At 37.6% G+C, this 16,133-nt stretch overlaps 1 protein-coding gene across 1 annotated transcript in view; it reads left to right on the top strand.

The window, feature by feature from the left end:
- AOX1 (aldehyde oxidase 1) overlaps window positions 1–16,133 on the top strand; it is a 32,356-nt gene continuing 16,223 nt past the window's right edge. The window contains 17 exon segments of the mRNA XM_051623679.1: window positions 1–136; window positions 260–322; window positions 3,114–3,210; window positions 4,381–4,489; window positions 5,036–5,153; window positions 6,048–6,109; window positions 6,720–6,800; window positions 7,681–7,761; window positions 8,946–8,958; window positions 8,961–9,061; window positions 9,063–9,084; window positions 9,258–9,350; window positions 11,506–11,666; window positions 11,894–11,987; window positions 14,702–14,811; window positions 15,646–15,693; window positions 15,696–15,832. Coding sequence (XP_051479639.1) covers window positions 79–136; window positions 260–322; window positions 3,114–3,210; window positions 4,381–4,489; window positions 5,036–5,153; window positions 6,048–6,109; window positions 6,720–6,800; window positions 7,681–7,761; window positions 8,946–8,958; window positions 8,961–9,061; window positions 9,063–9,084; window positions 9,258–9,350; window positions 11,506–11,666; window positions 11,894–11,987; window positions 14,702–14,811; window positions 15,646–15,693; window positions 15,696–15,832 — 1,448 coding nt within the window. The 5' untranslated portion in view covers window positions 1–78.

Genomic DNA, 16,133 nt, shown 5'->3' with positions numbered 1-16,133 from the left:
TTAGTATGACCTTTCAATGAGCAGCAGTTATTTTTAATAGTTGCAAGGTGCCCTAGCTCATTTTTCCTGGAAATATATATGTCTGAGAGGGAATTTCCAGAAGGAGCCCAAACTCTCCTGTGGTTTTTGGCAATTAATCTACTTCTCTCAGAGGAACCGAAGAAGGATTCTCTTCTGGCTTTGTGAAAACATTAAGTCTGTGCCCTGAATTTTGCAAAGCTTTGGTTTCTTAGTTAAATCTTGGTTTTAATTTTTTTACTGCAGATAATAGAGAAGAATGCTGATCCTGAACAAATGCTGTTGTCTTATCTGCGAAAAAGACGTATTCTTTTCTTGACTGTTCTCTTAAGTCATTCAGTTGAAAGCTTTATTTGAGAAAAATTCTCATATATAATTAGAAGGTGATTTACCAAGTTAGGGAAGTTGTGAATTTATTACGATAAAGCAGCTATATTAAATGTTGTGTCATTCTTAAGCCAGATACTCTTCAGTGAGCTGCTGTAGTTTTAGCCTAGTTTCCTAAACAAAGTTATGCCATCAGGGATATGAACCTGTGTATCTGTGTTCCTCCCCTCTCCTCACATAAAGAAACCTAAGAATCCTTTGGGCTTTGTAGTAAAACTTGTCAGAATAGGAGTCTAAAAGTCTCTCTCCCAGAAAAGGGAAAACCTCGTGAGGAGAACCCAAGTCTGATGGAAATTTGAGGTGATATTTTTTATATTATAAGAATTCCAAACAGATTCCTAAACTCAAAGCCCAGGTTTACTGTACAAGTATGTTTTTAAATCAGAGAAGAAAAAAAAAAAAAAAGCTAGACAAGACAGAAGTTGGAGAGTTACAGCTCTCGCCCTTGCAGTTTTGTCTGCAGACAAAGTTCTTTCCGCCTGTCTTCATTTCAGTCCACAGTTTCTGGCCTTTCTGGGTTGCTACAGATTGTGCAGCACTTGCTCTTATCTTCTGCTCTTTACCGTTTCAGAGCCCTGACCCATGTGTCTGCTCTCAATTGCTCTTAGCAGTTTGCCAAAATCTGCTGCAACACAGGCTTATTCCCAGAATTCATGAAGCTGTTGCATAATATTCTGAACACGTGTAGGGACTCACAGCCAGGAGCAGGGAGCAAATGTGGGGAATACCAGAATCTCATTTTTTGCAGCTTCCTAGACTCTCAGGAAGCATACCCCTCACCAGGCAGATGGTGTACTGTATACTACCGAATTCACGTGGTAGCGTTTCTATATTTGTCTCAAAAAAAGCCCCTTGAGTGGAGACATGTTTATTACTGGTCAGTGATAAGGAGGAGTCTGGAGATGACTAGGTTGCTGTAGTTATTATTCTTCAGTAATTTGAACAACTTCAGACTCCATTTGACTACAAAAGTAGCTCAGTACCAGCCCTATCAAAGGAGTTGCACTTCATTGGTCAAAGCACTTTGGTGAATGAAATAATGTAATTTTGCCCTAATGTGCTCTGACACCATTTCACGTATCTGGATCCTTGTACCCTGCTTATAAAATGAGGATAAGAATAACTTGTTTTCAGGAGTGGGTTTCACCATACAGTTTAAATGTTTACGTGTGGTATTCCTGACCTCTGTTTCTGGGGTCTGTATGATGGTGTGGTATTCCCTGAGATACACCTGCCCAGCTGTGTCTCAGTCCACTCTATTAGCCAGGAAGAGGAACTGATCCTTTTCACAGCAAGTCTCCCCATATAGTTGACGTCACGTAGCTAGGGGGACTGCTAACTTTTGTAAAGAGAAAAAAATCAATGGCAAGGAACAAAAATACAGAGCAGGACTATCTAATGCTGATGTTGCCAGACTTTATAGCATGACACGATTGCCTGAGTAATGTGAGGAGCTTCAGTATCTTGTAGTAATGTGTTTTATAATTGCAAAGTACAATATAATACCTCAGTAAGCATCCTGTAAATTTTTATTTATTTATTTATTTATTTATTAAGTTTAAATGCCATGGGAATTGGCACATTAGACCACTGTTAATAACTGGAAGGTCTGTTGTGTATTAGCAAGTAAATAGAATCCCAAGAAGAAAAGAAATTTAACCTTAAAATCTATTTGCATTATGTGTGAAGGGGCTCTGTAAAGCATTTTCCATTGGAAAACATCTTATTTGGATGAGACCTCAAAGCAATATACACATGTCAAAGCTTTTCTGTAAGTGGAGAGTGATAACTTTCATGTTGACTAACATTTTTTTTCTTTTGTTGATGCGTGAAAAGAAGATGGCCTGTTTACCCTTTGTACAAAATGCAGTTATCTTCCTGCATCTTGTGCCAGCTGTGGAGTTCTTCAGAGTTCTGCATACTAATTCCACTCAATTAGGCCAGCAGAACACTAACCCAGGAAAAAAAAAGCCTTTCAGCTGGACTAGGAAGTCAGTTACTGATTAGTTAGCTCATAATTTGCTAGGTCATGGAAGAGACTGATGAGAAAAAGACTTGGTGAAAGAGGTGTCATGGTTTTTGGAGTGGGTAATGTTGCGAATAGGAAGGACAGAAGATAAGGAAGAAATGAGGAGTAAGGCATCTTTTCTTGGTGGCTGTAGAACATCAAATTAGCTGTTTGTCAGTTCACAGCTTCAGATTCAGCGAAGTTCCACACTCGAAGAAATAAGCACTTCTCTCACAAGTATGATTTTTCAGATGAGATGCAGGGTAAATATCCTGACTATAAAAGGGCCTTCTGGGAAAAACCAGGATATTTGGTTTAGTATTCCAGTGGAAAATCAGATATGTAAACATTTTACCCATTACGTGTTTCTTCCTTTCATATGGATTTTCACTTGGAAAGCTATTTTTCACTTCCTCTTTCTGTCCCAATTTGCTACTCTTCCGAAAAAAATCAGAATCAGGTTTTCTATTTTCTCTGAAATAGGGTTTTGGCCGTGCATTCCTTAGCTTCAGTCTTAATTTCACTGAAAATTTTAATCCAACATAGAAAGGAGTATGATACATACACTGTCATGCCAAATCAATTCTGTGTTCCTTGGCATTTCAGGGAAAAAGGTGACCCCAAGCTTTTGAACAGAATAAAGACTAAAATGAAACCTGATAATGTTTGGGGTTTTTTTCCCTAATGACAGCGTTTTCAGTCTGTCTTGCAGGAACTAAGCATGGCTGTGGAGGAGGTGGCTGTGGTGCCTGTATGGTGAGGATACCAACTTATGAGCCAGCTTTGAAGAAGATACAGTATCCTTAACAGAAATTTTGAAAACCACAAAGAATGTTATGGCTCTAGATACAACTTCCAGATATGAAACTTTAAAAGCAAAGTTGTAAAATCTGTACTTACTGGCAAAAGAATCCAAAGGAAGAGTCACTTTAATCCAAAAGAGAATGCTATAAAAATTACTGTTCATTCAGCTGTGTTGTAAATTTGCTAAAGTACCATGCTGAAATACTCAGTTTGCTCTTATGTGCTGACAGCTCCTTCAGGGACTTTTTAGGAGGCATACATTTAATACCCTCTTTATTGACCACTGCAATGTGACTCCTACCTGCAGCTCTGTCATGTGACTGATGGGAAGATAGGGCAGGCAGAAGTTTGAGTCTTACTAGCCCTTTAATACTTAAACTCCCTCTCTACACCCAACCCACAAACAGAAGGACTTTGTAACTCAAAACTGGTTTCATTGAGCAAAAAACTGGAATAAATTACTTTTAAATTGATGAAAATCACAGTAAAATTCTTAAATGGTAATGTGTCATTGTCAGTTGAATATTCTTTTAGGTGGGGAAAACAGTCAAAATATTCCAGTTGTTGCTTTTGACAGTTACATGACATTGAGATGCAATCAAAATGTATAAAGTTATTATGAATGTTGGAATTAAACCAGTCAAAATAACATATTTCAACTATAGTAAAAAAAAAAAAATTAAAACCCATTTTATTACTAATTATTAAAAGTTTTTAAGGATTTTCATTTCAGTATGTTGTTCCTATTTAGAATTTTACATCAGAATTTCCTTTGGGTGAGAACTTTGCATACAGATTTGCAGCGGTATTTCTTTACTTCCTGCAAACAACTACACCAACCCTCCGTTCTTCATCCTCCTCCTCCAAAACACATTTGATAGGTAGATTGTGGGCATGAGAGGCAAGAGGGCAATTAGAAAACACTGAAGTATTAAAGAAGATAGAAGTTCTACAGAACTGTCCTCATAGATAGTTTTTATACTGAAAACAAGAGACCCAACTAGTAAATGATCCCTTCTATAAAGCTTATTCTCTTCTCATTCCAAATTAGAATGTGCTTTGTAAGTATAAACTGTGTCTTGATTTACTGGAAAATAATATTAATGCATCTTCATTATTTAAAAGTAATATTCATGCTCTTTATTGTCTTTTATGTTCCAAAGACATTATTCAGCAAATGCATGTTTGCTTTCCATTTGCTCCTTGTATGGTGTGTCAGTGACCAGAGTGGAAGGTGTTGGAAGTACAAAAACCAGGATTCATCCAGTTCAGGTGAGAGTACAGTATCACTGTGTAAAAGGATTACTGATTTATTCCTTTGTGTGGGCTGGCTTGAGTGGCAGTGCTTTTAGGTGTGGGATTTTCACATGGTTATTCTTCTCTTTGCTAACTGATGACAGAACACAAGTTTCTGATGGTTGATTGATCAAGGCTGATGAGATACAGCTCATGGTGGATCTTGCTTTAATACTGACAGCCTGATCAAATAGTTGGTATGTAGGATATGTTGGCATGGATCAGGCTTGTGCTCTGTTTGGACTAATGGTGCATCTTGGAGAATACTGCTTTAACTGATGTTTTCATATGAATGCAAAACTGACAGAAGTCCATTGAAGGTTTATTAGCTTTCTTAGTAAGATGTGCCTGGGCATAATACCCCAAATGATTATTATTATTTGAGATTGCTTAAATTGTTTTACTTTAAAAGTCTGATTTACAATTAAGACAACATTTAGGATCATGTCTCCCATTTAAGAGAAGGTTCATTAGAATTATGATAGCACTGGAAGGAGTACTGTTTGTGTTGTTTCATTTCAGGAAAGGCTTACCAAGTGCCATGGCTCCCAGTGTGGTTTCTGCACCCCTGGAATGGTGATGTCCATATACACGTTGCTAAGAAACCACCCAGAACCAACTTCAGAGCAGATGATTGCAGGTAAATATTTACACTTTATAATTTGTAGGTATATCCTTGAACCATTTTCTTCAGATAATTCATGTATGTGAGTCAGTGTGAGTACACATGCATGCATGTAGTATGTATGCACTCTATTCAGATTGTGCTTCTCAGCAGAGTTGGTACTGAATACAGACCTTGTATTTCCTGTCATTATCTTATCCTTAAAAATTAAGCACCAAGCTGTGAATTGTTTCAGGAACAAGTGTTCAAAACATCCCCACATGTGTGTTTTGAAGTGCTTTAAATCAGATGTGGAAAAATGATGGTGTATTGGAGAAGTAGCTGCATCTGAAGGTCTCTGAGATTCTGTTACGTCTGGAGTTGAGAATATCATAAGCCTCACAGGAGAGCTCCATTGTAGTAGTAATAAAATGGTCAAATAAGATAGAGAGCTGCAGACAATCTTCACTAAGGGAAAGTGTGAGCATTTATTGCAGGTAAAATAGCCTTCTGTCATCTGTTGTGCTCTAAAGTCACAGTGGATCCAGAGGCATCTCCTGTTACTATGAGGTGAACTTAGATGGAGGTGTAACACTCATCTCCTTCACTATTAGAAATAAGTCATAGGCAAAGAGAAAAACATTTTTAGTGGGTGAAGAATATTGTACAGTTTCTTATTCTCCTGCATGCTAAGCTGTAGTCAACATTCCCATTAGTGCAGCTCTCAAGTATTTCATATTCCCCTTGGAACTACAGCCTTTTTCCTCAGGAGCTGCAGTGTCCTACATCTTGTAACACTGATCTTTTTTGTCTTTTGGAGAGCTGACACTTCTCCTTAAGCTTCAAAACACAAATCTTATATAAAGACATGACATTTATAAGCCACGTACTTTAGAACAAAGCTGTTTCTTATTGATTTCCTTTTTTCAGGGAACTTGTGCCACTGTACTGAATATAGGCCAATCCTAGATGCCTATAAAACCTTCTGTAAGGTAAGAAGTAGCAATGATAGTAGCACTAGATTGTGCCCATTAGTACGTATGTATACAAACCTGCAAGATTTTCATTGAGATTATCTCTTTCCTCCATTAGGAGACATAGATCCAAGTAAGGTGCATAGTGGCCTAACTCATTACAAAGTTTGATTAACACAAACAAATTTAGTGTCTGGATTATGAAGAGTAATCTGAGATAACTCCATATGTTTTACGGTGGGTCAGTACTGGCATAAATAAAAGCAGAATTTGGATCTGTGTTCTTAGTAATTGATCATGTAATGCAATATGTCAGAAACCTACAGTGAAAGAAGTGGGAGAGGGAACAGTGGGTAAAAGAAATAATGCAGACTATCTGTGTGTGCTCTCACAAGGTCAATTGAATTTCATAGTATGGATTATTTTGTATTAAGAACTTCAACATCCGATGATTTTAAATTATTTTTTGAATATCACTTCTTTACACATAATCCTTCCAATTTATCTTATTATTTAACTTCACCTAGAACCTCACTGAAATATAAAGAGACATTCTTACCACCTTAAGCAGGCTTTAATTCATTGCCATTCTGAGCAATATTTAGCTAATGGAATATTTGTACTTTAGGAATCCATTTTTTGTCAAACAAATGCAAATGGGAAGTGCTGCTTGGATCAGGAAGATGATTTGTTTTGCAAGGAAGAGAAGGTAGGGTTTAAAGTATTTTGCCTATCCTATTTTTAGATATAAAACTGTGGCTTTTTTCTTGTAATTACAGTAAATGCAGTATACCATTTTTCCCATCCACCTTATTCACCTTATGTAATATTATTTGTAAAATAAGATACTTTACTATTCTTTGCAAAAAATGTGGAGATATTTCTAAAAATTAAGTATTCTTTCTGTATATTTTATTAGGAGGGGTTGATGTGGCAGATAGTTGGTATAAGGCAGTTTGAATCTCCAGAGCTGAGATCTGAGCAGTTCATTAAGTTCAGAAATATTGATGGTCTGAGCTCTATACAGTGATCATCATATTGTGCAAGGAAACAGCATGTGTGGAACTGTCGTAAATCAATGATCAGTGATGATCTGAATGTAACTACTGATTTCTTAGGAATCTGACTGCTGGCTTGAGTTGGAAGAACTGAAACATTCTTAATTGTAATTTTATATGAAAACTCTTATCCATATGAGTATTTGACTTTGTTCTCAATTCTCTTTTGATAATGTCTGATCTACTTCTTTGCTTTTTGAGTACTGTGAACAGGCATGACATCAGCTACTTTCTCATAGCAGCACTACAGAATGCTGGAATTAATCTTTCAGTTGCTTGCTTCTACACTGTCATTTGTGTTAGCAGTGAACTTTGAGAAACTGTTATGAACAATTCCTTCACCTCAGCAACTCCAAATGATGCATGGTAATTTAATACCAAATCCAAAGGACAATAAAATTGCTAATTTTCTACTGACTTCAGTGGGGTTCTCATGGTTTGTTCTTGGGTTTGGTTTTGTTGGGTTTTTTTGTGATGGATTTAATGAAGAGGGAAAGTTCTTGGCCTTTGCTTGTTTGCTTGCTTTTTAAGGTTTCCTCCGGACTATTTTCAACAGATGAATTCCAGCCCTTAGATCCCACCCAGGAGCTTGTATTTCCTCCAGAACTAATGGTATTTTTTGCTGCTTACACAGTAGTCTTTAGCTGTGTCCTTTCCGTAGTAGTCCATAGTTCAGAACTCATTTTGACGTTCTACCTTGCGGTAATTCATCAGAAGAAATGTCAGAATGTTTTATTATAAATCCAAAATAATATTAATTTTTTTTTCTGATGATCTTATTGAATATTCACACACCAAAAATTGTCATATTCGGAAAATGAAGTTGCAGAGTTAGGTATTAGATGAGAAGACAAATAAGTAACCTAAATTGGGACCTAAATTGGGGTTTCAGTGCTGAAAGACCTGAAGATACAGATCTAGATTGTTTCTTGGCAAATGGAATGGCAAACACTTAAACATTGGCAAAGCAAAGCATTTTCTCCGTTTTGTGACTTAATAGTTTTGTTGGTCTTTTCTGTCAAAATGTCAGTGTCAGGTAGCTGCCCAGACCAGGGGGTGTTTGCCCCCTGTTTGAAGTATGACAAAGATATAAGCAGCTGAAATAAGGGTACTGGAATGGAAAGTGTCAGGCATGCTTAATTATTGGCAGTAGTATTTGCCCTGGAGAACTGAAAGCTGTTTGCTCTACGTAACTATAGTATTAACTAAAAAGATTGGGCCAGATGATCCTTGAGGTCCCTTCCAGCCTGGCGTTCTGTGATTCTATGATTCTCTGTAACTAACTGGCTGCTCATGGATAAGGGTTGATAATTGTGGTACAGGAGTTCTTGATCATGTATTTTTATCACCGCTAGTTCACAGGGTATTTCCAGGTGATCAGCAAACAGCGCTAGAGAAGTCAGAGACCTCTGCATGCATTCTTAATCTAGAAAGGGATGATGCTGACAGTGCCATTTGTGACTTACTAGCAAGCTAAGTGTTCAAACACCTCCCTAAGTATTTTTTAATCGCTTTTCTAATCATTTCAGCAATTGCAGGATCTATTACTACTTTTTTGCTTGGGGGCTGTTTATTATCAATCTTGTTTCTTAGCCCATTGGAAAAAATTGAAGATGTTTCACCCATGCAGTCTAGAAATTCACCACTGTGCAAAGTGTGTAACAGTCCCATTTCTGTCCAATTTTGAAGGATTAAGTAGAACTGTCATTGTTTAAGAACTACTTTTGACTTTGTCTAGTGTCTGTTAGACCCTGCACCTATCTATATATCTGAATGTTTAAATCTGCCCCATTCAGAGAATGGCTGAAAATAACCAAAACTGGGTTTTCATGGGAAGTGAATGACATGGATTTCTCCTGTAAGCTTAGAGGAATTAGTAGATCTGAAAGCTGCCCACACCAAAGCACCTCTTTGTGGCTGAGAACACCAGTGTAGGTTTGTATACAATCAGAATGGCTCCCTTTGCCATAGTTCCAGTGTGCATGGGAGGAGCAGGACTATGTTTATCATCGCTCTTCTTGAGTTTTCATCCTTAAGCTTACTCTCCACAATGTTGAAGTTGTCATTATTGAATATGCCTTTTCTCTATGTCTATTCATATCTGCTAGGACCTGAAATGAAATTTAAATACATGTTCCATCCAGTTGTTACTGCTCCTGCAAGGATCCCGGATCTAAATGTGGTGCAATGCATGGATGACAGTCAGTAGACTTTACTTTGTTCAGACATGGGAGATTCTTTTGCAGTAAGGGATGATTCTCCGTTTTCATAGAATCACAGAATGTGAGGAGTTGGAAGGGACCTTTAAAGGTCATCTAGTACAGACCACTCTGTAGTGTCAGGGACTTTTTTGACTAGATCAGGCTACTCAGAGCCTCGTAAAGTGTGGCCTTGAATGTTTCCACGGATGTGGCCTCCACCACCTCTCCGGGCAACCTGTTCAGTGCTTCACCACCCTCATAGAAAAGAACTTCTTTGTGATATCTAATCTGAATCTACCCTGCTCTAGTTTAAGAATTTTGCCCCTTGTCCTACCACTGCCCTCTCTGGTGAAAAGCCCCTCCCCAGCTTTCCTGTAGGCCCCCTTCATGTACTGGAAAGCCACTAGAAGGCCTCCTTGAGAGCCTTTTCCTGTCCAGGCTGAACAACCCCAACTGTCTCAGCTTGTCTTTGTAGCAGCCCTCTGATCATTTTTGTGGCCCTTCTCTGGACTCACCCCAATAGGTCCATGTACCTCTTGCGCTGAGGACTCCAGAACTGAACACAGTACTCCAGATGGGGTCTTACGAGAGCAGAGCAGAGGGGGGAAATCACCTCCCTTGACCTGCTGGCCACGCTTCTTTTGGTGGCTCAAGGTGGTTGTGGCTGCTATCCCAGTGCATGATATAGTTTTAGCTTCAAGACGCAGTGCAGTAATGATCAGCAATATTATCTTGGGCCCCTTTAGTCATAATAGTTCAAGGGTAATTATTCCAGTAATACTGGTTCTGGTGCTAAGTTATGCAATATTTGCTTTATTATATCTGTGCCATGCTATGCTGTATAGAAGAGAGAGACCCATTCAGAACCAGAGAGTGAGTCAGCAACATTGCATGCCTGTCTACATTTAAAAAAAGGCTGTGATTGAACTGACATAGCTAATATGCATTAACTAATTTTGTTCTCAGTCATAACAGCATTAATTATTTTAGATTAAAATTTTTAGCCTAAATTAATTCAATTATGTTGTGCAAGCTCACTGCAAAAGTTTTAGGAAAATGAAATCCTGTATATGATGAAATTACTTGCTATGTGCCTGAAGCCACTTTTTTGAAGTGGTAAATTGTATTTGATAGTTCTGTCATTGCATTTAGAGCATCTTTTAGTTTCAGGTCAGTTATCCAGTTCTTGTCAATGACTAGTTTGTTCTTAGCTGAAAAGTGGTTAGAAATTGAAAGGAAGCAGAGAGAATGTTTACTGCTTCTTATAATCTGTAAATAAAATCTAGTTACAGGAAGGTAAGACTTACGAGTTCTAAAATGGAAGATAAGCCGTTTAGTTTGCCAGCCAGAAATAGTATTTCCTCTTTTTAATAAAATTTAAATGCAAAACATGTTTTGATATTTTTTGTTTGTTTGTTTTAAATACACAAAATTTAGTATTATTTTACTTGGTTAGTAAACAGCCATTTAAAAAGAATATATTTTTTTCTATTGTTCATTCAAAAATTCATACATTACCTAAACAAAGTCTTTTAATAATTTTAAATAGAAAGGCACTGCTTACCATTTTATAATACTGAAATTTTTACAAAGTATACACTTAAAAAATATAAATACTTGAATAAATGCGTAGTTATATGATATCTTTCTAGTGGGAGAAAGAAATTCAGTAAGGTATTCAGTGTAAGGACTGTTTGGGTTTTTTTGTAAATATTACCTACTCATACCTTAGGAGAATAATCACAATGTACATATTTAAAGCAAGACCAAATTATGATGAAAATCATGTTTAAAAGTAGGAAGATGCTGTTAAAAGCATTTCAAAGCTGACTCACCTTTGGGTGAAATATCACCTAAACATTTACTCAGTCAAAGCTGATGCAAGGGAAGCAGTTGGAAGGTACAGCTGGAAGAAGAGAAGGGATTTCCCTTTTAGTACAAGGGGTGAGCTATTAGCACAGTTTCATCATTTTATGCAATTTTACCCTCAGGCTCCTGAAATGAAAGGTCAGAGCATCTTTAATATGCAAAGGCCCCTCTGCTTGTATCTGCCTGTATCCACATGAGCATTCTCAGTTCTATAGTCTGAACGTAGTTTGAAACCCAGGCAGTAGAGCAATGTGCCCATTACACTTTCATAATTTTTTGGTTAGAGGACTAATTCTGGGAGCTGCCATCAGCCTCTCTGTAGTGAAAGACATCTTGACAAATGCAATCTCAGAGTTCCCTGAAGAGAAGAAAAAGGTTTTCTGTGCTGTCTTGCAGCAATTAAGAACTCTGGGTGGAGAACAGAGAAGAAATGTTGCTGGATGTTGTGCATTAATTGCAATAACAATTGTAACAAATTGTAACAAATGTGAAATTGATCCTAATAACATGTAAAGTTTGCAAATTTAATTCTGTTTTTAGCAGTGAATTTTCTGTCAATATGTCATTTTTGAGCTTTCAATATATTTAAATTTATATATAGGCAGCATGTTATATTATTGCTTACCAAAAAAATGTAAAGGTGATGGAAAGAGGTGACATTTATTTTTTTCAAGTCACTAGGTGGAAACATCGTAAGTAGAAAATCAACCTAAGACTTGATTCCTATTCTGGCAGCCAGTAACTCTATGCTCAGTCTGGCTTCAAGAGGTAAGTGGAGATGTAGTAGTGCCAGAGGTACAGGATTCTATTGTATGGGCAGAGGGAAATAACAGCAAGTGTGGATTTCTCAACCTTTTTCCCACTCATAAAAGATCACATCTGCAATTTGCACACAAAGAACATGTAATTATTCTCATGTCATGGATAAATATTCTGACCAACAAGATCCCACATATTTCTGTGGGCAATGAATGACAGAATCACAGAATCGTTCTGGTTGGAAAAGACCTTTAAGATTATTGAGTCCAACCATGACCTAACTCTATTGAGTCAAATGCTAAACCATGTCCCCAAGCACCACATCTACGCCTCTTTTAAACACCTCCAGAGGTGGTGATTCAACCACCTCTCTGGGCAGCCTGTTGCAGTATTTCATAACCCTTTCAGTGAAGATGTTTCTTCTAATATCCAATCTAAACCTCCCCTGGCACAACTTGAGGCCATTTCCTCTCATCCTATCACTTATTAATTATTATAAGCACTCATAAAACTTCACAATTTGAGAAGCTGTATGCTACCTCCTCACCTCCCTGGTAGTTTGGTTTTTTTTCTGTAATTGGTGCTTTGCCCTGGTTTTAAAAACATGCTCTGATCCTGAGAAGAGCTCTGGCTTCTCATTCCTCACAGATACTTATCTCTGATACAGGAGACACTTGTCCAGCACCTTTTTCTGTGCTGATTTCCTCAGGTTCCTTCCATAACTGCATATATACTCCCTCTACCTTCTCCTTTTCTTGTGCACATTGGAAGGTCGATGAAATTAGTGGTAAATGTGAGCTAACTGGTGACCTGGAATTCCATGCTTTCCCATAAGACTTATGTCCTTTTTGCCCTTGATCCAGATGGGGTGCATGTTGCCATTTCAGACCACATAATACTCCATTGAACACTCTGAATCATGTGCTTTAAAGGGTTGTTTCTGAGCCAGTATTTGTTGGAACAAATACACAAAAACTTATGCTGTGTTGTTTTTATTAGTTCTTCCTGCATAGTTTGACCTTGAGAGGAAAAATACTGTCAGAATGTTGTTCTGACAAGTGAAAGTACAAACATTTGCATCTTCTTAACACTCCTAATAATGTGCCTGCTTATGTGAGTGATGAATAGGATCGCTGATTGACATATCTTTCTGTTAAAGTTCTGGCAGAACTTTCCTGCTGGGAGTGTTTTAGCTGTTTCCACAGGTTTTTAACATCTTTCTTTACCAAATGGTAGTCAGTGAAACACAGAAAAAGTGGATTAAGTAACATGTTAAAGAAAAGGAGATTGCAGAAACATTATTCGTTTTTAGTATTTATTTTAGATCACAGTGTAAGAGAAAATGCTCCTTCCTAGATCCTGTCATACTCACAAGTGGATTGAACAATAATCTTTGTGTATTCTGGATGGAATTGCAAAGGCAGAAATACAAAAGCACCAGCTGTTCTTAACGCTGTTGTATTTCAGATTCACACTTCAAAAAAATAAAATACCTTTACTAAAGTTTTGCTGTCCCACTAGCTATGTTTGAGAAATGCAATTTTAATGCAAAATTATGTTCCAGGATTAACAAGTTACAGTGTCATCATCACAGGTAACCTGAAAAACATGAAGAAAATAGTCTTGCTGTAAAGTAGCCAGTCTTGAAGTATCATGTTCATTGAATGTGAGGAGAATACTTTAATATATGAACCTTTTTAAAATGGCACAGAAGATTATCTGGATACAGAAAGTCTCGTGATAGGTCAGGGCTACTGCAAAGTAAATATTGTCTAGTAATAAGAAGTAATTTATTTTAAAATACATTTAGCCCTGTAGGTAGCAGGTGAAAACTACAAAGGACAGAGAAGACTAGTAAGAAATACACTTTGGCTTCATCTATCAAACACACATGGTTAAATATTACACTGGTTTATCATTTGCCATCTGTACAATGTTTATGTCTCTGTGTTCTGGCAGAACAACTTGACAGTTATATTACTAGTACAGTTGAGGTCATACCAACAAACTTCCAGAGCCAATGAAGCTTGTTTAATTAACAGAATAAAGTATACATGTTAAGATGTTGTATTTCTAGAAGTCTTGCCAGCTTAACTGCATAGTGATATTGATAAACCCAGTGTAACACAGATGAAGTTTAAGTATTCAAACAGCTCTTACAGACAGAGAGATTCCTTGCAGAATTTTTTCCCCTTCCCTTTTGAAAATCTCATCTTTAATAGTATATATAATAGAATGACTAACATAGTCACTTTTAGAATAATCTAACAAAAGAGAAGGCAAAAGACAATAGCGCTTTTTCCCTTCTGGACTCCCAGAAGTGTTCGGGATCTGAGAACAAACAAACAGAAAAAAGCAGCAGCAGTTTTCTCCCACATTCTTTATGTTTTAGAAGGAAAGATAGTGATGGCAGCAGCTGCAGAGATTTGGAACAGATTGACAGGAGTGGGGAAGGGTTCATTGTGTCAGTATTGGAAGGGAGGATTATGGAATGGAGATCGATCTCTGGGCACTTGCTTAGGACTCAGTGTTATGATAGTATGGGAGGTGGAACAGTCATTTCTATTTATAGAGCATACCACTGATCACTTATGCAAACTTTGCAGTTACTATTTACTCAGGAAGGCTGCAAGTATTCGTTCTCAATTTAAATATGATTGATATATATTAATTGCACAATTTTACAGAAGATTCTGGATTTGTTGTTGTTGGGTTTTTTTTAGGAAGAAAACAACAGATTCCTTTAAGTGATATTTTTGCAGATGGAGTTGGTAACAAAACCATTGCACCAGAAGAGATCTTGGTCTCTGTCCGTGTTCCCCATTCTAGGAAGGTACGTTTGTTTAGATTTGCATTATGCAGAGTTAAAGACTATTAAATAAAGAGCAGGAGGGGGCATCATCCCTATGTTTAAAGGGAGTATTACTGCTTACTTTCTGAATTCCTTCCATTTGATCCTGCCAGTGCCATACTATCTCCTAGGTTCAGCCAAAAAATGCAGCTCAGCAGGTAGCTGATGGTATACAAAGAATGATATTCAGACAAAAGTTTACCCTAAAATAATGAGGACAGTACCAATTGTCTAGACCCCCTACAAAACGGGGTCTTGGGCAAGCTGCCATAGTCCTCTCCAAAGCAGGCTGCTCACCTATGATATGGTTGGCATCAGGCAGATAAAGCATTGTCATCTCAACTGTTTTTCTTAGAATGAGGTAGGATTGGACATGTGAGTGGTGCTTCTATAAATGTTGCTGAACTGAACAATACTCTTTTAACAGGTACGGTGTTTGCAAGAGTGGCTATAGGGTCTTACAAGAGAACTATGAGTCATGTTATTTGAGTACTTAAGTTTGGCAACACTTTGAAGCTTGCAAGCTTTTGGTCTTGTTATAAATGCAACTCCACAAGATCCCTGTCTTCCAGCTATCTGTTATGAAAAAATCTAGGTCATCTGAACTGTCTAGATAATGGAGGATTGGGTATGGGCTGCTAGAAAATCAAAGGTGGTAAAGCTACTCAAAGGTCAAGAGAATGAAGTGTATGGCCTCGAAAGTTGCATGTATGCTTTTAATTTTTTATTCTTTTGCTTCATGTAGTGCAATAACAAGTTCTGCTTTCAGATACTTCCATGACTGTGGGTTACCCATTTCTGTCTGATTTTGCTCAGGGGGAGTACATCTCTGCATTTTGACAAGCACCAAGACAGAAAAATGCTCTCTCCCAATAATCAGTGCTGGGATGAGAGTCCTTTTTGAAGAAGGTACAGACATAATAAAGGATTTAAGCATTTTCTGTGGAGGTGCTGTCTCGACCACAGTCTCTGCAAAACAAACCTGTTGGACGCTTATTGGAAGGTACAATTTCTCTGCCTTTTCTATATGTCTGAATAAAGGGACTTGGAGAGCTTGTGTGTACTTTCTTGGAGCATGGAAGTACAGAAAGATTTCACTTGCTTGGCTGATGCCATGCATGTTCAACTTAATGATCTGGGCAAGCCTGAATGAAGACTTTTCAGAATCATTAAATTTTGAAGTCTGCACATAGGTGTGGCTCTGGTGTGAAATATGCAGAGCATGATGAGATACGTGCTGTGAGGTAGGTGGGTGGGTTATATATGCATGGCCAATTGTGCACCTGAACCCAAGCATTGGTAAA

Source organism: Apus apus, chromosome 6, assembly GCF_020740795.1.
Source record: "Apus apus isolate bApuApu2 chromosome 6, bApuApu2.pri.cur, whole genome shotgun sequence".
NCBI lineage: Eukaryota > Metazoa > Chordata > Aves > Apodiformes > Apodidae > Apus > Apus apus.
This window is presented reverse-complemented; position numbering and strand designations above follow the sequence as displayed.